Genomic DNA, 25378 nt, shown 5'->3' on the forward strand with positions numbered 1-25378 from the left:
TGGAGGGAAGAAAGGGCTTGGGGTCTTTGGAGAATGGAGAAGAGATCATTGTGGAGACAGTGACACAAGATGAAATTGGAAGGATGGGTGAGGATGAATCCCACGGGGCCTTGTAGACCAAGGGAAGGAGTGGGGGTTGTATTTTGCAACCACTCGGAAGCCTGTGTGCTGGACTAGTCACTGGGATGGCAATGGTGACCAAGGAGAACATGGAAACACTCCTAAGACTGGCTTACTGCTTATAGGTTTTAGACTACGAGTGGCTTCCATGGCCCAAATATACCCCAGGCTTCCACCCTTAGTGTTTTGAGGAACTCTACTACATGTCAGTTTGAGTTTTAAAAAATATATTAACAAAAGGCCTATTAAATATATCCTTTCAGGAGATATCTCCATTTGGGCCATGAAAATTGAATTGCCTTGGATTGCCAGTGTCTTTGGTCATCTCTAAAGAGGAATCCTGTGTAGCACCTTTTCTCTAAATTGCAGAGAGGAAAATGAGGATGGTGAAGCTTGACTTGAGAGCATCCTAGGAAAAGCAGCAAAAGTGGGGATAGCTTTTCTGAAAGTTTTGAAATAACCCAGACTACACTTGCATTTTGAATGGTAAGCAGTACTGTGGAGAGTGGATCAGTCCCACACAAATCAAAGTAGCACTGTCTGCTGGCGTTTCCTCTTGTCATTTGAATTGTCTAACTGATGGTCACTCTTTTAAGATGGGAGTGGAAGTATGGTCTCAGAGAACTTCCAAAAGGTTTTAAAAGAACCCAGTATGTCTTTTAGGAAATTGAGTTACCACATACACAGTGTTTCACAGGCATTGACTTAAAAAAGCATTAGGTTCCGCAGTGAAGGCAAGAACCATCAGTTAAATTACTGCTTAGCACCAACTACTGATTCACTGATTATTCATAACAACAAAAAAATTGGGTAGCTTTGAAAATGAGAAAGCATCCATACCACATACCTCAGCACTCGGAGATCGTGCCACATCCACACATACAAGGCCGTGTTTTGCTGGCCACATAATGTTCTATTGTGTGGCTGTACCATAATTTAAGCAGTCCTTTCTTGGTGGACATTTTGGTTGTTTCCAGTCTTTTGCCCCCTCCACCCCCAAAATGCTGCAGTGTACTCTCTGTAGGTCATTTTGGACATGTCTGAGTATACCAGTAGAGTATATTCCTAAGACAGTTGCTGGCTTAGAGGGTATTACTTTTAAATCTGTGATAGAGAAAGAGTTTCAAATTGCTCCGTAAGGAGGTTGCACCAATTTAAACTCCCATCAGCAATGTAAGAGAGCGCCAATTTTGCCACCCCCTCACCCACGCTGTATATTACCTAGCTTTTTGATCTTTGCTAATCCAGTAGGAGAAAAAGTGCACCTTATTATAGTTTAATTTGCATTAAGAGTGAGGTCGAGCTGCTTTTCATATGTTTAAAAGCCATTTGTGAGCAAAGACTTCTTAATGTCTGGCACTAGCCTTAAATCTAGAAAATAATCTTTGCAGCATGTCTACTTTTAGCAGTGTAAATGCTGGGCCCTGGCTTTAACCCATTGGGAATGCAGTCCCTCAGAGTACATTAAGGACAGTTTTATGTCTGGGCACTGAAGAAATGGCATAATCGATCCCTTCATGTAGGAACCTCCAGGTACTGGACCGAAGGCTCTCATGTCCAGCATTTGCTCTCTGCTGCTCCCAGTTGCCTGGCCCTGGCGTAGCCCATCTGCTGTTGCTGTGGCTCTGTGCAGATGCTCCTTGATAGAAAAGAGATTAGCAGGTGCTAAAGGTCATCAGAGACTTCTCCCCTGCTGTCTGCAAAAGGAGGGCAAAAATTCAGGCCATAGGGTTTTCTTGTTGATTCATTCTTTAAGTATTAAGAGCCTTTTTTGAAATGAAGCCCTGGGGGACCCCAGTATACAAAAAGAGTTCAAATTAGAGCAGGACTGGTGAAAGAAGGCATAGAAACCCTGTTCCCACCCTTTAAACTGCTGTCTCTGGGTGCCCTCCCTGTTGTGACCCTGAGACATTTCTGCAGAGCCCTAGGGCTCCTCAAGACACAGTTTGAAAACCACTGGTTCTGTAATGTAAGGCTTATTCTGCAGTGACATGTCAGAAGTATTGGAGCATCACTAAAAAAGGAAAAGCTTTGGAGAGAAAATGCCAGCCTTCTGAAGCATTTTATATCAAATACCTTTGTGAGACTGTGTCCGTTCTCAAGGCTCTGCAGAGCCTCTCTTCCGCTAATGAGCAGTGTATCCTGCACTCAGAATTTTGTCACTGGTAGCTTTTCTCCAGTCTAGCATATTTATTCATTCAGCATATATTTTGAGCACCCACTCCATGCTGGGCATATTGGCTTTCCAGTGGTGATCAATGGAACACAGTGTCTAATGGGAGATTCAGACACTAAACAATACATACAAAGTAAATACAGTAATTACAAATTACTGATGAGTTGAAAGAAAAGAACATGGTGCTGTATAAAAGACCTAAGTTAGATTGGCGGGGCGGGGGGGGGTCAAGGGATGGCTTTACTAGGCAACGTATATTTGTATTGAAACATGAAAAGTGATTTGGAATTAACCAGATGTTACATAGGAGGTTAAAGTATTCCAGATAGTAAGAACAGCATGTGCAAAGGTTCTAAGGCAGGAGGATACCTGGCGCATTGGAGGAACCAGAAGATGGTCGGTGAACAGGCAGCCGGGAGTGGTTAGCAGAGGAGGTTGGAGAGACAGGTAGGGACTGGATCCTGTGGGCACCATGCAGGCCATGGCAGAGAGCTTATTCTACTTAGAAAGTACTAATGCCTGTTGTCAATGACCAAGGTGATCATTATAACACTTTATTTATAGCCCAGTGGTTCCCAGACACAGGTCATCTCGGGCAACTCCAAGAGCAAAGTGTAGGGGAAGAGGGAAGTCATTTGAGCCAAAGACCAGCAAGTCTTGAGAAAGGACTTGAGAATACCACAACAGCCGAAGACATTGAACAGTTTGTGCTGAACTACCTCAAGGAAAAGGATGTAGCAGATGGAAATGTCTCGGATTTTGATAATGAAGAAGGTAATTATTATTTATTTTGGCCTCAGCTGTTTTTTACTTTTGGAAGCAGATTATTATAAAAACAATGAAACATCATGATAGAAAGTTTGGAAATAAGAAAGGTCAAATAACCCCACCATGCTAACGTAAGCATTCTCACTTTGTTTGTAGTCTTTTTCCATCCTTTTCTATTGCAAACCTGTTTTTGTTTGGTTGCAGCCACAGTTTAAATGCATTATACCCTTTTTGCATTTAGTTATATAATAAGGAACTCTTCACGTTGCTATGGGGTTTTCATAATTAATGTTTTAATAGCTGCCACTAAGTATACATTCCCCTTGGGAAGTTTAGGTTGCTTCTAGCTTTTCACTCTAATAAACAGTGCTGCAGTGCATGATTCTATGCACGTGACCTTTCCCTTCTTTTTGCATATTTCTGTATAAATCTCAGAAGTGGGATTTCTAGGTCAAGGATATGAACATCATGTTATGCTTGCCAAATTGTCTTTCAGAAAGGTTGTGGCAATTTACACCTTCTCTTCTGCAGTTCAGGATTAATACTGGTTTCACCACAAGCTTGCCAACATTGACTATTACCAGTTTTACTTCTTGCTAAATTAAAATGGTTCTCGTTATTTTACTTTGCATTTCTTTGATTGCTAGAAAGGTTGAACATCTTTCTATATGCATCTTTCCTAACAATTTTTTCTTATGCCCATTATCTTTTCATATGCTTTGTCCATTTATTTTATTTATTGGTAGGAGTAGATTCCACTGTTTTTCTTACCAATTTATATGATAAAGGAGAAGGGAGTTCAGGCTAGTTGAAGCTCTGGCCTATTGTTTTATTCACAAGCTCAATCTGGAGCTTCAGGTCACGGAAGGATTAATAAATTATTAGAATCTCCTCTGCAAATATAAAATGCCAAGTCATAATGAGCTTGGTGGTCTCAGAACTATCCTAAATCAAACTGAGTCCCAAATTAGTTTGTTAGGTTGGAATAGAGCAGATTTCTTTCTTTTTTTTCTTTTTTTTTTGGCACTCTACTCTGAGACTCTGGTGAACTGAAGCCAGTACCTCCAGGATAACAGGAAATAGTAGTTCAATGCAACTAACTGCAACAAATTCCTTCTAAATAGCAGGGAAGCATCACAAGGCCCAAATAATGATTTATGCAGGGTTGAGTTGTTATTCTCCCCAAGAACAGAATTTTCTAATCAGAAATCTATCAGGCCTTTTCTTCTCAGTTTTGTTTCTTGAGCCAACCCAATCCTTCTCGTAAACTGCAGCCCTTGCTCAAGCCTAGAAACCGTGAAGAAGAGGCATCTTGATCCCTCGTAATCCAGATTTGCCATTCTTGTTTGAAATTCTAGCATTGTCACTGAATCCATTCTTTCACGATTAGGATCTTCTGGTTCTAGTTGATGTTCGCTAGGAGCAGACTGAATGAATCAAATCTTTCTTCCAATAGCAAAAATCCACATCCCTCAGATAACATTTCGCAGTAGGTGAATTTCAAACAACAAATCCTCCTCTAGAAAGAAAAGCACAGCCTTATCATTCTTATAATTATCATTCATCAAGTACACACCACACACTTGGCATTATAAGGAATGTTTGGATTGATGTTGGTTTGACATGGGTTTTTGTTTTAACCACAGTAAGAGCACCTTGTATATCTGAGGTCCCTTCCTCCAAGAAATCCAAGCATTCTACAAACGCATTTTCATTTATCTTTTCAGCGTCTGTTAGAGACAGGTGTGGACTCTACTGTAAGGTTCTGTTTTACCAGCAGAGGAAACTGAAATGGCAGAAAGTTAGGGGAGCAATGCTTAGCTCAGTGTAAATGAGCACAGCTGGTATTGAGGGTGTGGGGAGACTGGAGGCTATAAGCAGATAGAGGAAAACCTTCAGGGGAGGAATTTTGGCCAGGGTTTCATGCAACTCTCAAGTCTTTTTGTTGTTTTACAACAAAAAGTTGTAACATTTTTTTTGTTAATTTACAAACTTACACCTATCTCATGCAATGCAGCACTCCAGGCAATGAAAAAAATGATAATAGCTGGTGACATTCATCTCATTTAACTCTCTCAACAAGCAGATGAGGTATACATGCTTTATCCCTTTTTTTCAAATGAGGTGACGTGGGATGAGAGGAGTTGCTAATAGATGTGGAGGCAAGACTTTGGTCCTCTGACCAAACCCCATCCCTGTATATTGCACCAGGCTGCCCTGGTGTTGTCCCTCATACCAAGATGTGTAAGGCTTCATCTTGGCCCTCAGAAGATCTTACAGGCTGGTAGAGAAGACAGATATGTACCCCCTTTAGTCAAAAGATAAACCAAAAGGAAAGGAAAGAGAGTAAAGGGCCAGAGGCCAGCCAGGAAACTGCCAGCCTTGGGGCTCCAAATTAGAACTTTGCCCTCTTATGTTTTTATTTTAAATATTTATTAATGGCAACTTAGAAAAGACTAAAGATATAGGGAAAAAATAAAAATCATCCATTAACTCATGACCCCGTCTCTGTTAATATTTTGAACTTCCTCCTGTCTTTGTATAAAACTTTATATAATAGTGCTCACACTGTGTATGCAATTTCGTATCCTGCCTTTCTCTTTTTAACACAATGTTATTTCATAAGCATTTTCCCTTGTCATTAAAGCCCTTGGTAAACGCAAATTTTCAGGCCCTCATAATGTGCCATTCATTGTATGGATATACCATAGTTTATATAACCGTACCCCCTTGAGTGGACATGGAAGGTTTTCCCCCAGTTTTTAGCTGTTACAGGTAATGCTTTGGTGAATATCTTGACTCATAGCTTGACCCAAATGTACACGGTTTCCTTGGGATCGGTTCCTAGACATTTTCCCTTGTAAGTCTTACTCCTGATCTGAAGGTGGGAGATCAAGTTGGGGTGGGGCATCTCTCGTAAAACACTGCCCCCAGTTACGCTCTTTTTCCAGAGGAGCAGTCAGACCCTCCCGAAGTGGATGAGAACGGCAGTGATCCCGGTGTGCAGGCACCACTGCCAGTGCAGATCCAAATAGCCACGGACGTGATGGAGCGCTGCATCCACTTGATGTCAGACAAAAGTCTGAAAATCCGCTTGAAGGTCAGTGTGCGGCCCTTTCCCTGCATTCACAGAGCTGCGGGACTGAGGTTTGGTCTGTTGGCAGTGACTACGTGGATGAGCAAGGAGCCCCCCCTTATCTCCCAGTGCATGTGCAGTGGCCGAGAGAAGGCATCAGGAGGAATTTATCTGTGGGATGCCAGTCTTACGTCTTTCTGTATCAGCCCAGAGGCCAAAAGGGATCTGAGTCCCCTTGGTAGCATTAAAAACCACAAAGTTTTGGAGCGTTATTGCATCTCCAAGGGGGAAAAAGTCATATGATTTGGAAAGGATATCACTTTCTGAGCTGACTTAATGTGGGACACAGGTTTTAATATTTTGAGGTGGTCATTCGTCCAAGCCTGACGCTAGCCCTTGTCTCTGTTTCTGTTTCCATTTTCATCCTAGGCCTGGCACCAACACTTTTCTTAATCTTACATCCTTGTTTGCTAGCAGTTTCCCAAGCAGCCTCCCCATCAGCAAAGACTTAAACTATACAGTAGTGACTCCGATAACAGGACAGTGGGACGGGGTGGGCATGGGGGACACAGCTTTCAGAATCACCTGGGGGCAGATCTTACACCCAAAGGAAAGCACAGCCTGACCCATTCCTCCCTACCCCCAAACAGGAGTGAGAAACAGCCGCCTCCGTGCATTACTGATAGTGATGAGAGCACTTTGCCCTGGTCATGGGTGCTGGGCTGGGAAACCCTGACCCACAGATTACCTCACTCAGCACCTGGGTTTTGCAGAATTTGTTTAGTCTTCCCAGAGATACTTCTTAGCATTGTCGGTTTTTCCACTCAGGAGGCACTCTTCAGGAGGCTTTTGTTGGTGGTGTCTGGCTGATACATCAGTAAAGTGTCTTCCCTCTTCTGGAGGCTTTGTAGCAGCGTATGTACACTGTAGCTATTGAGAGCACCAGCACTGCACACCCGAGTTCCATTCCTGGCTCTGCCCCTCGCTAGCCATGCCACCTGGAGTAAGTCAGTTCACCTTTTTGAGCATCAGCTTCTTTCTCCGTAAAATGAAAATGATGGTACCTACCTCACTGGGTCATTGACTATAAATATAAAACAGTTAGCATCAGGCATGGCATATACACTCATTCACTTATTCGCTTATTCACTAAATGCTTATTGAGGACTGCTATAGGTCAGGCAGAGGGTATATAGAAAGAAACGAAGCAGACATGATCCCTGTCTTCATGTAACTTCCTGTCTCTCGAGGGGAAAGGGGTGATACACAAATACATATACGTGGAGGAAATGCTATGAAGGTAATAAGAAGGTTCTATGATAGAAAATTCACCCATGTAGTAAACACATTTTGGGAACCTACTCTACCAAACCCTGTTGAATAAGAGGGAGCTACATTCTGATTTAGACCAGTTGTCGGGTGATAATGTTTAAGTCGAGACTTAAAGGCTGAGAAGGAGCCAGCCCTGCAGGGGCAAACGGAGGGGGAAGAACATTCCAGGCAGAAGGGGAATGATTCACTAAAGTATGATGTAACTTACCCAGTTAGTGACAGAACTCAAATCCAAAGCCAGTCAGCGATACCAAAGCCATTTCCACCGTACTACTCTGCTCTCCTGAGGTTTCTCTTATTCCCCTGCCTCACTGTTCAGCCCTCAAGGGCAGGGCCTGTTTTGTTCTTTGTTTCTGTTCCAGTCTCCATGTGACCAGCACACAGTAGTCATCAAATAAGGGTTTACTGCAGACCTCACTCTGTCTTCCTGACTCAGACGTGTACCTTCCCCTGCTCTGGGAAGGCTGGCCCATCTGTGCGGGAGGGAAACCTGCACTTGGTTATCATGGTGACCACTGCCTGTGACACTGAGCAGGTTGTCTGTCTTCAGTGAGCTTTGAGACATGAGAGATCAGGAAACATATTCTCAGGGAAGGTAAAAACCCCAATTTACATCTAGTCTACCCCAGACCTTTCTTCTGAGATTGACCTGTGTCCCAGCTGCCTACTTGACCTCTCCATTTAGAGGTACAGAACTTGATCTCACCCACCCTCCTGGTTTCCTCCTCCTCCTTTGCTCCTGTCTCATTAAGCTGCACCTGCATCTATTCAGTTGCTAAGCCTGAACCCAAGCAGCTCTTTTTGATACCTCTCTTCATCTCCCCAGGAGCGAGTCCTTCAGCAATTTAAGCCATTTCGTCTCCAAAACAGATCTCAAACCCTTCACTTCTCTGCCTCGGCCACGACCACGTAGCCGCGTAACTCCCCGCCTCCCATGTGGACGTGTGCCGTGGCTCCCTCAAGGGCCTCCTCACTTCTTCTCACTCCCACTTCAAGTCCCTTCTCCACTCAGCAGCCAGAGTGACCTTCTAAAAACATGAATTGTATCATAGCACGTGCCTGAACATTTCCATGGCTCCCCACCGCATTTAGTACAAAATTAAAAAGTCTTGATGTGACGTCTTCGAGGTCCAGCCGCATCTTACCCCTCCTCTGTCATGCTTCACACTGCCCTGCTTTAGTTTTCTAAGCACTGCAAGCTCTCCCTCCTCTGGGTCTTCCTCGTTACTGTTTGCAGTTCTAGGAACACTCTTCCACTCTTGATGTGACTAGCTCCTCCTCATCCTTTATGCCTCCTTATAGAAGTCATTTCCTCAGAGAAGCCCTCCCAACAGTTTGTATGGTGTAGATCCCTCCCTTTAGTGCCTTTGCATTTCCCCCTTGACTTTCCTTCCTTGTACTTGTCACAATTGGTAATCATTCATCCCGTTATTTCGGTGTTATCTGAAGTCTTTCCCCACTTGACCATAAGCCAAGGAAAGGAAACATAAGTATTTTGTCCCTGTGTGCCCCCCACCCAGTACCTAGCCAGTGCTTGGCATGTAGTCAGGACTCGTAAATATTTCCTTGGCTCATGAGTTTCTAAGTTTCACTCTTTTAAAATGGTGACTTGATCCCAGGTATTTGGTTTCAAGCCTTTACTATCTGCTGAGATACTGTCCTCTTTTCTTGCAGGTTTTGGATGTGCTGGATCTATGTGTGGTTGTTCTGCAGTCCCACAAGAACCAGCTCCTTCCCTTGGCTCATCGGGCGTGGCCCTCACTCGTGCACCGACTCACAAATGATGACCCCCTGGCAGTGCTCAGAGCCTTCAAGGTACTGCACTGATGCCCCACCGCCATCAGTCATGGGGATGGAAGGAAGTGAGCACGGAGCTCAGTGGTGTCTTTTGGGGGTAGTTCTCTTTTTATCCAATTGTGCCCTACTATACCTTGAAGAAAGTATATAGGCAAATAAAAGCACAAAGAAGAAAATAAAGTCAGTTTCCTTTTGAATTTGAAGCAGAGAGAACTAGTAGATGAAAAGGGCCACCAGTATTCATTGAGCACCTCCTCTGTGCCAGGCAGCATGCTTGGCACTTCACACATGAGCTCATCTCCGTACAACAACCTTATAAGGAAGATACTAGTATCCCCATTTTTGACAGAGGAGGAAACAAGCCCAGAAAGTTAAGGAACTTTCTCAAGATCACACAGCTAGGAAGTGATAGTACCTGAATCTGAGTTCATGCCCATGTTCTGTGCACGGCACAAGAGTCAAGATGAAGACTGACTAGGTTCTAGCAATGGGCATCCTCTGTGCAGCTGAGCGACTCTGGGCAAAGCCCATGACCACCTATCCCACCTTTCTCATAGTTGTTGTCAAGGATAAAGTGGGACTATTTGGTGAAATGCTTTGAAAAGTTAAAAGCCCTCTGTGTATGTAAGGTATTATTCTCCCTGATTTAGTTTGGCTTATATTAGCACACATATTTTGGCTTATTTGTTTATATCCTTCCTTGTTCTAAAAAGCACTTAAGGCAAGTTACAGAGATACATTTACCATAGCAAGCTAACATAAATTAGAAGTGGGTGAGCAAGATGAGACAAAGAAAAAAGATGCGTAGGATATAGAATGAAGCCAGGAATGCAACTAATATACTTGGCTAAAGTATTTTGTTTCTGTAAGATTCTTCAGCATATACTGGACCAAAATGCAAGCTTACATCTAAAACATATAAAATCGTTAATATTTTTTTCCAAAGCAAAATACACAAAATGACACACACATGTGCACGCACATGTGGGCGGTGGGGGGAGAGGGAAGGAGGGAGGTCTTGCTAAATCACTCAGATGTGCCGTTTTCCTTTATGAAAATTAATAGGTTATCTGAAATGACAGCAAGTATAGAAAAATGAAAAAATATAAAGATACGTGCACTGTAACTGAGGCTGCTTTTCCACTCCCAGACCCATTAGTGACCCTTGAGGTCCGTAAGGCCTTGTGCAGTCCTGCTGAGGGCCCTGAAATAAGTGCCTTGATCTCTGCAAAGTCGGTAACTGTTCTCTGTCCTGGATATGCCTTGCTTACCAATTTTTTTTGTTAATTAATTTATTTAACTTATTTATTTTTGGCTGTGTTGGGTCTTCATTGCTGTGTGCAGGCTTTCTCTAGTTGCAGCGAGTGGGAGCTACTCATTGCTGTGGCTTCTCTTGTTGAGCACAGGCTCTAGGCACGCAGGCTTCAGTAGTTGTGGCACATGGGCTCAGTAGTTGTGGCTCACAGGCTCTAGAGCGCAGGCTCGGTAGTTGTGGCACACGGGCTTAGTCACTCCGTGGCATGTGGGATCTTCCCGGACCAGGGATCGAACCCGTGTCCCCTGCATTGGCAGGCGGATTCATAACCACCGCGCCACCAGGGAAGTCCCTTGCTTACCAATTTTTAAAGAAATTCTTATTATCCTGTATACTCAGTCTTGTGCAATGGAGCCAAACGTTTCAATATGTTCTGCTTGAGAAGGTTTAAAACAAGACATGCAAAGAGACTGCCTGTCGTGAAAGATGGAATGAGGGTGATGTACATAAGAGATTGTGCCGTGGAACAGAAGGAACTCTGACTCGGCTCTGCCCACTGGGGACCCTGCCCTGACCCAGCCAAGGACCTCAGCCAGCCACTGCCCTTGTCGATGCCTGCACGTGGCAGCAGCTGAGCTGGGCCTCAGCTACTGGGCCTGTTTATGTTTGTTCAGCTAGCTGGAGTTAAAAGCACAAGTCTTTCCCCAAGGGAGGTTAGGAAGATTCAAGAGATGAGCTATGTGAACTGCTTTAAGCTCTTTTTTTTTTTTAACAAAAAAGGGAGGGAAATCCAGGTATTAACCATACTATTCATCCAACCCAAGATTCCTTTGACTTATTCTCCATGTAATCTGTATTTATGGAGAGAAGCAGCCACGCCTCGGGAGCAGAGACCTCCAAATTCATAACTGTCAGAACCACAAACCGTGGGCAAGGAATTAACAGCGATAATTCTATTTTTCTTTTTCAAGCAGAGACCTAGATGAAATTGAATTAGCAAACATTCTTTTAGCGCTCTCGCTGCCTTGGCAACGTTCAGTCACCGGGTTGGGGTCTGTTTCCACAGGTTTTGCGTACCCTGGGAGGCAAGTGTGGCGATTTTCTAAGGAGCCGGTTCTGCAAAGATGTCCTGCCAAAGGTGGCTGGCTCTTTAGTCAGCCAGGCTCCCATCAGTGCCAGGGCTGGACCAGTTTACTTCCACACGCTGGCCTTCAAGTTGCAGCTGGCCGTCTTGCAGGGCCTGGGCCCCCTCTGTGAGAGACTAGACCTAGGTAGGTACCAGCCAGTCTCGCCTGGGCACACACACTGTACACTCTGTCTCACCCCCACCCTTGCCCTCCTCACTTAGCCGTGCTCCTGTCATCTCCTGTCCTGTGCACATCCTTCCATCTCACTTTGGCCTCATTTATCCATTTACCTTGCTGTGTTTTGTGACTTAGGGATGGAGCACAGAGCCCACAGCATCTTGCCTAGCTGTTCCAGTTTCATCAGACAGCAGTTGGTTCCTGCTCATCCCCACTGAAGCCTGAGGGCCAACGCTTGTTTTGTTTTTCCTCTCTGCAGGTGAGGGTGACCTGAATAAAGTGGCTGATGCCTGCTTGATTTACCTCAGTGCCAAACAGCCCGTGAAATTACAAGAGGCTGCCAGGAGGTACGTCTGCTTGATCACCCGCATCTCTTTACGTTTGTCCTAAATTATAGATGATTTGCTAATGGGGAGCAGAGTTGAGGCATCTCTGTTCTTTTCTCTTCTCTCTCTTCTTGCCAGGTTAAGATGATTTCTTTAACTGTGCCAACATCTAGAGATGGTATTTTTACTGGACACATTTCTCTTTGAAAGTAACCTTTTCCGCTGCTGCAGCATCAGCAACAATTCCAAAGGGGCAAAAAGCAGAAAGGTGGTGTCTTGTAGGGGACAAAGCACTCTCCTGCTCAGAGGGTGATCGGCTTCTAGGCCCTACTCTTCTGGTGACCAGGTGACCCTGGCACCTCTCTCTCAGCTTCCTCATCCACAAGGTGAAAGCATTGGGTTATTGATCTAGCAAACCTTGGCTCCACAGAGCGTCTTAATGGGTGTCAGGTGCCGTGAACCCTCACAAATTGTATGCAGAATTGTGTGTGTGCAAGCAGACATGTGCGTATCTGTTTCTAGACAGATTCCACATCATTCATCCGCTTATAATAGGAGTCTGTGAACCAAGAAACGTTCAAAACCACTGGACTAATGATTTAAAGGGCCTTTTCAACTCTGAAATTATGTGATTCTAATTTCTAAGAGTTTTGCTTATTAGAGAGTAGCTGTACCACCTCTAACAGGAGAAGCTATGTCTGGTTCCTAGAGTCCTAAAGGCTATTTATCAAAAGCTAAAACTCTGAGCACAGGAGCATTCCCCAGACTTGAGACCCAAAACGTACCCTGACCCCCTTTCCCCAGCTCTCCTTCTAGCCAGGATCAGCCTGTGCCCTGCAACTGCCATCCCTGGACATCTGCAGCTGGGGCGAAAGCCGGCCGGTCTGGCCTGGCACTGCCTGCCGCTCTGGGCACTGCAGCTCCACCTCCCCGGGCAAAGAAACAGTCCTTCCCACTTCATCAGCTTCTGGAAACGTGTCCCTGATCTTCCTTGGTGGGGTAGGCGTCATCTTACTCCCTGAAGGGCTGAAAGGCTGCTCTGTCTGTGAAATGAGGAAAGCCAACTTGCTCCCTTATAAACCTTGCACTCTCTTGGAGCGATGGAAATATCTCTTTGAATTGATTTATTATCCTTTGCAGTTTTCTGCTCTTGATTTCCCCAGTTCCGTTTTTTCTTTCTGTCCCTTTCCTGTCACATCCCCTAGGCCCAGAATCCATCATGGTTTCTCAAGCACAGGGGTGCATGCCAAAGAGCTTCTTGTCCCCGGACATTCTTATTCCTTAAAGAACCAACTTAGGATGAAAATAGTCCTCCTCCAGGCAGTGTTCCTGAAGCTAATTGTGCTATGATTTAAAAGACAACTCACAGACATGATGAATCCATCTTGAAGCGAATTCTTCTGGGTGCCTGTTACAGCCAAGAGTCCCAAAGATCTGGTTTTCTCATTCCCTGTCCCATTCTACTCTTCCTACACCCGCCCCATACCCATCCTTCAAGTTTAGACCCATCAAACAAGCTAATATTCACAATTCATTATCTTTTCATTTCTAATTTTCTTTATTTGCTACTGAAAGCAGTTAAACCTGAATTGGACCTTACTGACTCTTGAGTTGGAATTCCAGGTGCCTTGCGGGGAGGAGATTGCAGCCAGACGGCCTGACTGCGGCGCCTCTTTGTTCCACTTGAGGTTGAGTCAGATGACCTCCCTCTGACGGGCTGGGCGGGGAGGAAGTGCAAGGTTGACTGCTTTACGTACACATCATCTGCAAACTTATTTTGAAGTCAGGGAAAAAAATATCTGTGTTGTCCTTGATCAGGAGCTGATTCGGCATCTTGATTCAGAAATTAATAAGCTCTCTAAATGGGAGAAGCCGTCTGAGACAATAGGAAATCTGGTCTCTTTCTGAGTCTCATTACAGAGCAAAGAGAGGGAGATGGGTGGGCCGATTAGTATGAAAACAGTCAGACCTCCGGGAACTAATGAATGAGGTCCCCTGAGTGAGACAGAGTTCCCAGCTCAGCAAATGGCCGCACATCCATCCGGTTGTTTGTCCTGAATTCTTCTCTTTCCATCACACCCCACATCCATTCCAGAAGTGAAGCCTGTCTACCTAACTTGCGAAATCTCTCTTCAAACTGCTTCTCTTCACCTCCAAGCTGCCAGGGCAGGCCAGGTCACCCTCATCTCTTACCTGATCCCCTGCAGGAGCCTCCACCCCAGCCCCCCGCTTCCACACGTGCCCTTCAGTGTTCCCCACGCAGCTGTCAGTGACAGCTCCACCCACTCAGGGGAGAAGAGAAGGCTGTGTGTTCTTTGCCAGGGCCCAAGGGGGAGATCTGTAGCCAGAGGGTTACAAAAACTCAAGCTTCAGCTCCGTATTCAAAAGAACTAGTGAAAGCCAGAGCCGCCCAGAGACGCCCCAGCTCCCTCAGAAGTAGTGACTTTCCGACACTGGGAGGATGACCGGCTGGCTTTGGATCGGGCGGGGCTGGTGAGGAAACCTGTGAGGGCAGGTGGCTGCTCTGAGGCCTCCTGCAGTCTCCGAGAGGTGGATGAGCAGCTGTGTCTGTAGGTCTGGCAGGTGGCGGTGGGGACCTCTGCAGGCAGCCTCCCTCACGTTGGAATGGAGGCAAACTCGGCAGCGCCGTGAAAGTTCCTCTTTGTGTGCATTACAGATTTTTCCTTCCTCCTGTTTGTTTCTCCTGGCTCCAAAGAATGACCAAGCCTGTGTTTGCTTTTTTAATTTGTCATATTAAATAGAGCCTTTGTGGCAGGCTTTTACATCCAGGCTGTAAACTCTAGAAATGGAAATTGATCAGGGGGTGGTTGATATAACCAAGGCTGTAAATGCTAAGAACGGAGATGCCATTCCAGTTTAATGCTTTTATCTAGCAAATGTGCCTTGTAAGGAGGGACATGAATCTTGCAACTTGGTTGGGGGCGGGGGGCGGGGCGGGGGGGGGGGGGGCGGCGGGTAAGAGCGAGGTATAATCTTGCCATTTGTTACCACCAGGTGTCACTGTGAACTGGCCATGCAAGAAAAAATACCGACTCCCCCAGAGTCCACCTAGTTAAATGACTTCAGTGGATAACAAATGAGAAAACCATATTTGGGGTATGGGAAGAGGGGTCAGCATATCGTGAGCTGTAAATAAGGCCGAGTCCCTGAGAATAAGCACTGGATTACAAAATAACAGGTTATATCCGCCACGCCCGCATCTCAGCCTTGGCAGACTTAGCTGATATAAATTCTCCAGTGGCCCTGGAAGCCTCTGAGATACCTCCCAGCATGCAGTGGGCCTCCACAGTTCTGTGCCTTCCTGGCCACGGAGCTCTTCCTTCCTGCATATGAAAGGAATTTGAGATGAGAGCACATTCCCCAAATTTCTGTGTTTTTCCTTCCAACCTGTACATGCTCAGCCTGGTTCAACTCAACTCCATTAAAACCACACTCCTTGGGCCTCTCTTGAGCAGCCTCTGAGGCTCCCTCTCTTGTGCATAAATCAGTCAGTCTTCCACCCTGGGGCTAAACGGAACAAAACTAGGCAATATCTATTTTTTTAAAGTTGAAGTCCATGCCCAACAATGCTCTTAGGCCACGTGGTTTCCACCCCCCAGTCCTACCTCCACCTGTTAACCCCAAAACCCAGGTGGGGACGCAGGGTGCCAGCAGGTAGTGACCAGCCTGCTGCACCTTCTGGTTGTACAGGTGCTGAATGCTGTGGTTCTTGATATGTGTGGTGGGGAAGGGAGGGGGCCCTCCCATCTTCCTCTCTTAGCCATTGTATGTACGGGCAAAGGGCACCAGTCTTGGAGGTGGACAAACCTAGGTTCACATCTTACTGGCTCTGTGACCTTGAGCAAATGACTTAATTTCCTTGCACCTCATTTCCTTCCTCTGTAAACTGGGTTTGGTGATAACACCTTCCTCCAGAACCATCATGCGGATGAATAACATTAATATGTAAGAGAGTACACTCGGCGTTCATCCATTCTGCCGATTGGCTGAGAAGCTGCTGTGTGCCCGGCACTGTTCTAGGCACTGAAAATAGAGGGGAGCAGGAGAGAGGAGGCCTCTGCCCTCGTAGTGCTTACGTTCTGGAGTTTTATTTATGTGTGTATACACACCCTTATGGGAGATATATAAATTTGCCAAATATATAATGTGTATATGTTACATGTACACATATACACTTGGGCATGGTATTTCTTGTTGGAAGCCTGCTTCATCTTGACTGAAATCTAAACTGGGGTTTTCATCTCAGAAGGATCTTTTTCATGTTAATTGTTCTACCTCCCCCTACCGCCTTTTGCATGAGAAGCCAGGACCAAGAGTTTGAAGGTTCATTTACTGACTGACTTCCCCACTTTCTTTCTAGCAGTAGGATCCCAGCCCATCAAAAATGCAGCCGCTGCCTTCAAACCCTGGAGGAACTCAGACTGGCAGAGGCTCTTTCATTTCATCTCCGTCAGAGCCCCAACTCCTCGCTTTACCCACACATGGGCCTATTATATTTGAATGGATCAGGAGCCGCAGAGGTGATCCAGTAGTTCAGCTGAGCTTGAAATTAGTAGCTCATCCCCTTAAATGGTGTGGGTAGTTTGTCTGAGCTTGGGCTGCAAAGCTGTTTCCTATGGAAATGAGGGCACTCCTAATGTTTTCCCTTTTGACATTCGATTAATAGTTGACAAATCCAGACCCAAGTAGTTAGCTTTCCCATTATCCATCTTTTGACAGGCATTGCTGCTTTTCTTTTCAAGGCTCATTGTTCTAAAAATACACTTAGATCTGAAGCTGTTCACTGTGCATATATAGGCATGATTTCCTGGTGTCAAAGATAAGAGACATCTGCCATGCAGATTACAAACAAAGTGGGTTGCTGGGTTTCAGATCTGAAGGCAGGGACCTCTGTGCTACTTAAATCAAATGCAGCCAGTCCTTCCCCTGCTTCCTTGGTGTTGTCATGTGATTGATAATCTGCCAGGGCCATCCATTTCCCCACCCAGTTGGAAAGCCGCGTGTGGGGCGTACACGCACTTGTATATGCCATACTGGGTCAGGAACCACGATGCTCTTGACGGGAGATTGAGCCTGGTAGGTGGACCACGTGCACAAAGTAGATTTCAAATATCGGAAGCCTTGGCCGACCACAGGGTGGTCATTTCATCCCTTTGCAGGGGAGGCAGGAGTGAATGTTGATGATCTCAGTACCAAGTAAAGTAGCCAAGGACATGGCCTCAATTGTCTTATTATATGTGTATTTATTTAAAAGATGCTTTAAAAAAAAAAAAAAAAAAAAAAAAAAAGATGCTTTAGAGTCTCTTACTAGCCACGTACTGTGTTGAGAGTTCTAAGGTGAAGACCAAGGTAGAGTTGGCTTCACATCGCTGTTCAGTAGTGGTATACCCTTGGGCAAATTCATTTCCTTCTCGAAGTCTCAGTATCCTCATCTACAAGACTAGAATAAGCATATCTATTTTTTCCACCTAATAAAATTATCACAAAGATTCAGTAAAGTCATGTATATTAGTCTTTAGCACAAAATGTCAGCCCAGAGTTAAAAAGTCAATCAATAGTCGTTGTTATCAGTATTTAAACTTCCTCCTTATTCCAAAAAAGACCTAAAGCATCTTATAAACTTAAGTGTATGCAGCAAGGTAAATAAGAAGTGAAGACATTTTTTAAGGGAAAAATAGTAAGAGGGAAAACAAGGTGAAGCCAGGGTTGAGGTTAATATATAAAATGCAGGCTTTGAACTCTTCACCTCCGCTAGAGATGAGCCTGCAGCGTGGCTCTGGGCCTCCTAACAGACAAGGCAAAGAGGGAAACGCATCTGCTGCGCAAATTCCAGTCATTACTGCAATAAGAAAGGAAAGCTTTTAGAAGGAAGCACAGCTCTGGAATTCCCGTGGCGCTGAACCCTGAGAAAATTTCCCCGTGGGTCATCTTAGAAGAACACTAGGTACCATTGTGACTGATTATTCCTAATGTCCTTGCAGTAAATGCAGAAGTACATTTCCTAGAGCTGTTTCTGATGGCTCCATCAGTGGAGGCTGCTGGCTTAGTGCCAGAGCGTGGGTTACAGGAAAACAGTTCGGGGGTGGCGGGCAGGGGGGCGCAAAACAGGTGGGCTGCCACGAAGATGTCTTTATCTGCAAGGGTGTGCATCTTCCAGGGAGGACCAAGAAACACGGCCTGCGGCCTGAGAGTGCAGACGGCCGGGGCCACTTTGAAATCTGCGCCCAGCAGCGTTGTCACCATGGGCTCTAGGCCGACGGGGGGAGGCCTGGAGCGGGGAGAGCTGGCCAGATGGAAAGGGCTGCTTTTAGATCCTGCCCCAGTGGGATTTAAACCCTTCTTGGTTCTGGCTTATTTTTGAATTGTCAGTAACAGATTGGGCCTCTCAGTGCCATATCTTTTTAAATATGCGCAAAGCAATGGAGTCATTCCACAGCGTCTATGGTACTTTGTCTTGTGGTACTTTAGGGACTCGATTATCATCGTAAGCTTCCACTGGTGTTTATGGTTTTAAATCCTGTCCCCGTTGCATTTAAATATTTTTAATATCGGCCTCTGTGTGAGTGTGTAGGTTGGCGATGGATAGATGAATGACTGTGAACAGGTAAATAGAGTTAAGTCAAATGAGTATGTATAGCTGCAGAGGTAATTGGTAGTATTTATTTGGAGAGTAAATTGTTGCTTCAAGTCATAATCCTCCATTTCCAACATTTAGAAACAAAAAACGGCCCGCGTGCAGGGGAAGATAGCTAAATTGAATAGCAAGAAAGGACAGGCTTGAAATACTGGTTAACCGATGAACCGAGACCCATTAGAGTAAATTACTGAGTATGGAAGCATCGCCCCATTGCTTGCTGGCTCGGACACGTCGACACCCTGAGCATCCGTTTATTTAAAAGGAAACACACAGCCTCACTTGTAGCATCATCATGTACGGAGTCATGGGAGAAGAGATGGCCAGAGGAAGGAAGAGCGTGGAGGCTGTTCTGCCAGAGGGGAATGACAGGGAAGCCAAAGGAACTCTGCAGGTGTGCCTGCTTTCCAACAAGTGAGTTTACCCTCTGCTTGCATTTAGTTGTGCCCAAGTAGAGGTAGCCTGTATCGTGTCCCTAAGGAGACACCTTGAATAACTTCTTTAGATGCCCCAAATAAATAAATAAATAAATAAATAAATAAACATCACAAAGCCGCAAGTTCTTTACCACCGGCGTTTACGCAGACGGCTCACGAGAGCATTTTATAAATCCAGAAAGAGACAAGGAGCAGCAGATCCCTCAAGCAAGTAATTGACAGAGAAAGAATAGCCTGTCACCCAGGAGAGCTGGGAGCTCTGAATTTCAGTTAAGTTTATTTAGCTTTGCTGGGTCTCGATTGGCTGGTGGTTTTCTAGAGCTCCCCTTGAGCAGGTGTTGTCTAACCCAAGATGGTGAGGACATACTCTGTAATATTTGCATCTTCAACAGAAGGGTGTCTTTTTGCTGCATTTGGGGTGGAAGGGCCCATGATCCAGCCCCCATGCTTGAGAACTGCTGGGAGTGTTGGAGCTGGAAGGGGGTTAGAACCGATCTGATTGATGTACAGAGAAGTGACTTGACATGTCCCCACCTCAGGAATCCTTCCCCGGCTCCGGCCCACCCATGACTTGAGCCTGGCCCTCTTCACATTGCATCATGGGCTTCTGTGGTCAGTCTGTCCTCCCCACCAGACAGGGAGCCCTGAGGCCAGAGCCTTTGTCCATCCGTCTTTGTGTCCCACGCACCTGACGCAGTGCCTGGGCTGGACCAGGCGCTAGTAAACATTTGGTGAACCACGCAGAGAGGGAACCAGACCCGGCCAGCCAGATTCTAGCAGCACATTTCCCAGCTCCTCAGGCGACCTCGCCCCCAGCTTTGTCACTCGGAGCACCTGATGTTGATCATAAAGGAATGAGTTGCTTCTATTGGTTTGGTGTCTGGAGTTTATTAGGTACTTACTGATACCCGTCAATTGTAGATAGGGCTGAAGTGCAGGGAAATGGCTGCCTGCATGAAGTGAAATTCAATAAAGCCGCATTTTAAGTGAAAAATCAGTATAAACACCAGGCTTCTTTGCCATGGAAACAGAGGTTGCTTAGAAACTGCCTAACGGCGAGTTCTAAATTTTTTAAAGTCAAGTTATCATTTAAGCTACACGGCCCTACCGGTTATTGAGAGATAATCACTCGCCTCAGGACACTCGGAGGCAGGAGGCACAGCTGAGTGCCTGCCGAAACTCTGGGGACCAGATAATCTCTTGATAACTGTGCTCCCTGGAGCCACTGATTCGGGCCTGGGGGAAAGAGAAAGAAATTTTTGTTCAGGAGTTAAATGGTGTACATATATTTTTTTAAAGTGTTTCTCTTTGGGTTTGAAAAAAGATGGAGTCAGCCACTTGACATGTTCAGCAGCCATCTCGGCCACGTCTCAAGATGTATTAGGGACATTTTCCAGGCAGTTACTCCTATCGCTTCAAAGCAGAGGTCTCCCCTTTGTCTTTTGTCTTTTGATTATGCAAAAGGATGCTTTCGAGGTCTTCAGCCTTCTGCCCTTCATTGTCTGGGAGCCCCTCGCCCCAGCTCAGGAAGGGCAGGAACTGGTCCCAGGACAAAGCAATACTGGAGTTTGGGGAAAAGCTGGGCCGCTGAGTACTCAGACAAGACCTCCTGGGTCTCAGGCTCAGCTCCCAGGGCCTCAAAGTGAACAGGGGTCCAGGTTCAGAATTTGTCGGTGTTTAGAGTTCAGCGGGTTGCATGTCTTTTGCCAAGCAAGAGCACAGCTATGCCTGCCAGCCACCTGGTTGCATGGCACGGCATTTGCTCCAGACCTCAGGCATGCAGAGGGCAAAGAATATTACATTCATTTCTTCCTGAAAGTAATGGACAAAATTACAACCCCAGTGGCTGAGAATTGGGACCCCTACCAAGTCAGTATGAAGGAAATTATGACTGAAACAAAAGACAAATGTTCTGCCCTTTTCAGAGCATCTGAGAATTTTCCATGGTATGGCAGTGCTGCCAGGGTTGGTAGTGATAATTATTCCTTAGACACACACACACTCTTTCTGGAAGGAACAGTGTATTCATTATACACTTCAAAGTGTTTTCCTGCACCTCATCTCCTTAGAGCCTCAGAACAAACCTGTGAGGAGGGTGGGGCAGGTGTGATTATTTTCCTTTGGAGAAGGAGGAAACAGGTTCACAAAGGCAAAATAATTTGCTCCCAGCCTCAGAGGTGGGGAAGAAACTTGCATTGCCACCTGCCATTCTGGGGATTCTACCTCTTTAAGAGCTCAGAAGTGAGACCCAAAATAATTCTTCCAAGAGTATGGCTCTAGCTTACTAAAAGAAGATGAACTTTGCACACGATTTTTCCTTTGCCTCCCTGTTAGCATTTTATTTAGGGATCTCGAAGGGCAAAGAGAGTGGCTTCCTTCCTTTTCCTTTCCTGCCAACTGAGTACAACACCCGCATTTAGTAAGTTAAAAAGGAGACCAAAAATGAACACTGCAACGTTTCCATGCCGTGTAAATCAGAGCAGAGCTGTGACTGAACTGGGCCACAGCACCACTTTGCTTGGTGTCGCCCAGATCAAGATACTCCTTGAAGCTGAGAGTGCGCCCATGCTGTAGCTTGTTCCAGTTCTTGAAGGGGAAAAAAAAAAATCAAATGAAACCATTTGCATTCTAACAGTCTTTGGCACCAGAGAAAACTGTCAACTGTGTCACGTGTAAATAGAAATCTGCTTCCCATTTTTGGTGCATTTTTTTCATAATTTCCCTTGCCACTCTAATTATCAAAGATATTTTTGTTTTTAAACAAAACTTGTCTCCCACGCAGGCCCCATCTCCTTTCTGCGGTGAAGTGGAAACGATGAATTAGAATATTCTAATCACTTCTCCAGCAACCACCGCTGAGGTTATAAACTCAAGATTATCCTAAGTAAAGAAAACTTAAATTGTTCGGGCACAAAACAGGCCAGAAAATGTGTCAAAGTGCCCCCTCCACCTGTCTCCCTTGCCTCCTTAGCATATGTCTGTTAAACCCAAGGAAGAAAGCAAAACTGGCTTCACCGAAGTAAAACCCAAATCCCCTGACGGCACAGGCTTTTTAGATTAACGAAATTAAAAACCAGAATTTAGCTCTGTTTAGCAAGCATTTACATTCCTATCTGATGCCCAGCAGTCCAGGAGAGGCTCCTAGGAATGGTCATCAAAAATAAAATGTGATCCATCAAATAGATTCTATCCGCTGTTAGTTGGTAGACGGGGATCACATGTGGGAGCCCCTGTGTAGGGCTGGATCTGTGTTTTCTCATTTAAACCCCAGCAGAACCCTGGGTGAAGTATATCCCCAGTTTTAGAAATGAGGAAACTGAGACGGAGGCAAGCCATACAGCTAGTGACATCTGCGGTAACGTGACTCCTGTTAGTAACATCCTTGGTCCTTCCTTGGTAGTGAGCAGTTGACCTCTCCTTTAGATCATTTTACAGAATATAACTATTTCAAAGAGGGATGCCATCTGAAGTCATTAGTGTGCAGCATAATAAGTCCCTTATTAAACATGAAACCTGTTCGATCAAGTATTGGTTGAGTGCTAACCATGTGCCGTGCTAAGTGCCCGAGATACAGGAGTGAACCAAACAGACATGGTCCCTGCCCTCAGGGGCTTGTGCTGTGAGGAAGGGAGATGGGAGATGGTCAATAAACAGGCAATTGATAAATGCTGGGGAGGGTGTCCTGAGAGAGAAAAATAAGGGGCAACCACTTAGGCGACATGGTCAGGAAGGCCACCCTCTCCGCACAGGTGATACGTGAGCTGAGATGGGCAGGGTGGCTGAGAGAGAGCCGCCCAGCTAGGGGAGGGCCTTATCCTTCCCAAGATTGAAAAGCCCAATCCGAATCGCTGAGTCAGCCAGGTATAGGAAGTCTACACTTGGATTACCTGGCACAGTGGCCTGGGCATCGTTCAGAAATGGGATGTGAGCAGATACGAGGCAAAGGGTTGTGACCCCACGGTTCAGACCAAGATAAAGAACCTCACCCGTGGTGGGTGTCTGGTGCTGGGTGGCCCCAGCCCTTCAGCTTTGTTCATGTCGTGTATAGGGCACCAGTGCTCTGCCTCTGCTAAAGGTCCCAGAGCCAGGCTCAGCCGATCCTGCCGTGGGAGAATAACTGCATCTGATCCCTCTATGGGATCCAGACCACCGAGAATCCATGGCTCTCAGGGGCCAGAAATGGGCCAACTGCTGAGTTCAGCAGCGTGCTGGAGGGTCAGAGATAAGGGTCTGAGACTCAGGAGTTGAGGGTTTGCCCAGGCTCCCCAAGCAGGAGAGGGAGTCCCTGCACCGGGGCTGGTCCTGTGAGCGAAGTGGACTCTGTAATAAGGGGTGGGCCCTATCCATTTTCTTCCTTCTGAGAGCTGTTTTATAGCCCAGAATTTAACCGGTTTCTTTGCCAAGAGCTTGTTTGATGTCAATATTGTTCTGCTCAGACTAACTACTTTCCTTTCCTCTATGTCAACGGATATGAAGCTCTTTACCTCTCTTTCTGTTAGGCTTTGGGACCGTCCTAATGGCCCTGTATTAGGAATGAAAGTGGGCTTTGTTCTGCTGTGCAGAGTGATGCAATGATCATTTTTTTCTCCAAGAGCCTGCTAAGCAGCCTCTGGGGTGGAGCACCAGCAGCCCTCCCTCGTGCCCTCACTCTCTTTCTCCGTCTCTCCACAGCCTTTTCCTCCACCTGATGAAGGTAGACCCGGACTCCACCTGGCTGCTCCTGAACGAACTTTACTGCCCGCAGGAGTTCACACCTCCCCACCCCAGCCTCCACCCGGTGCAGCTGCGGGGGCCCACTGGGCAGCAGAACCCATACGCAGCCAACGTGCTCCGCCTGCTCCAGGAGCTGCAGTGACCCCGCCCCTCCCCCCTAGTCAGGCAGGCGCCAGAGGAGGTTCCCTGCCTCCCTTGCCGAGGACGTGGGGCCCACCCCACCCTGGCCGAGGGCGCCGGTGTCGGCCTCAGAGAAGACTGCCAAGGTGGATTAGACAGCCAATCGATTTATAAATTGATCGATCACACAACTGCTTAGAAATTGGATTGAAGGAAAGCAGCTGACTGTTACTTATATTTCATACCTGGTATTTTCAAATGACATTGTCTGGCAGCTCTAAGGGCTTAACTCCTTAGCTTACCATCTCTGCGGCCCTAGCTGCCTCACAGGCCACCCCACGCACCCACCCACACCCAAGAGCTTGAGGACACATGGGGCGGAGGCCTGTACTACCCATCGTGTGTGACCGCGGCGCCTGAGGACCACGTGGAAGTATCACACATCGGAGAGTTTTCAGATCACTGGCCTGCAGCATGGACTCACACACCTCCCCCTCCTCAAGTAAGGAGATAAGAACCTAACCTGTTCTTTGGAAGAAAATGAAATAAAGGCACTTCTTGGATGAAAAGTATGATCAAGAACTCACTTTGAAGTTTGTTATTTAAATTGGGTGATTTTTTTAAAATGAATTTATGGGGAATTCCCTGGTGGTCCAGTGGTTAAGACTCTGCGTTGTCACTGCTGAGAGCCTGGGTTTGATCCCTGGTCAGGGAACTAAGATCCCGCGTGCTGCAAGGGAAGGCCAAAAAAAAGAAAAAAGAAAAAACTGAGTTTATGTTCATGAATGGGTAATACAAAGTCATGGTATAAAATCCAAGCAGTACAAAATAATGAAAAGTCAGTCTCCCCATCCTCATTCCCTAGACATCTAGTTTCCCTCTCCAAAGGCAAACACTCATGACAGTTTTTTTGGATACCTTTTAAGTATTTTTTAACTTTCCATCAGGGATAACGGTACTCTGAAGGCCCATGTGCCCATAACCCAGCTGCACCCCGTCACCAGCACGTAGCCAGCCCTGCTTCATCCCGCCCCTTCCCAATTACCTCCACACCACAGCCAGCCCCTGGATTATTTTTAAGCAAACTCCAGATGTCATATCCAAACTTCTTTTTTTTTAAATAAATGTACAGCCAGAATAGCATTATCACACCTAAAAAATTTAACAATGGTCCTGTGTGTTTGAATCAGGATGCAAATAAGGTATGTACATTGCCATTATCGATATGTCCCTTACTAAATCTCTTTTAGTTTATAGATTCTCCCTCCTCCTCTCTTTTCTTTTCCCGGGAAGTTTTTT

The 25378-nt window shown here is 46.0% G+C and overlaps 1 protein-coding gene across 2 annotated transcripts in view; it reads left to right on the plus strand.

The window, feature by feature from the left end:
* Positions 1–24709, plus strand: part of TTI1 (TELO2 interacting protein 1) — a 42655-nt gene extending 17946 nt beyond the window's left edge. The window contains exons 4-9 of one of the 2 annotated variants that reach the window (XM_036827148.1): positions 2861–3070; positions 6016–6164; positions 9147–9287; positions 11591–11795; positions 12088–12175; positions 23918–24709. In XM_036827148.1, the coding sequence (XP_036683043.1) occupies positions 2861–3070; positions 6016–6164; positions 9147–9287; positions 11591–11795; positions 12088–12175; positions 23918–24101 (977 nt within the window). In that variant the 3' untranslated portion in view covers positions 24102–24709. The remainder of the gene's footprint in view (positions 1–2860; positions 3071–6015; positions 6165–9146; positions 9288–11590; positions 11796–12087; positions 12176–23917) is intronic. The other variant, XM_036827149.1, reaches the window with a different exon arrangement.
* Positions 24710–25378: the final 669 nt, after the last annotated feature.

The sequence above is a fragment of the Balaenoptera musculus genome, chromosome 15, assembly GCF_009873245.2.
Source record: "Balaenoptera musculus isolate JJ_BM4_2016_0621 chromosome 15, mBalMus1.pri.v3, whole genome shotgun sequence".
NCBI lineage: Eukaryota > Metazoa > Chordata > Mammalia > Artiodactyla > Balaenopteridae > Balaenoptera > Balaenoptera musculus.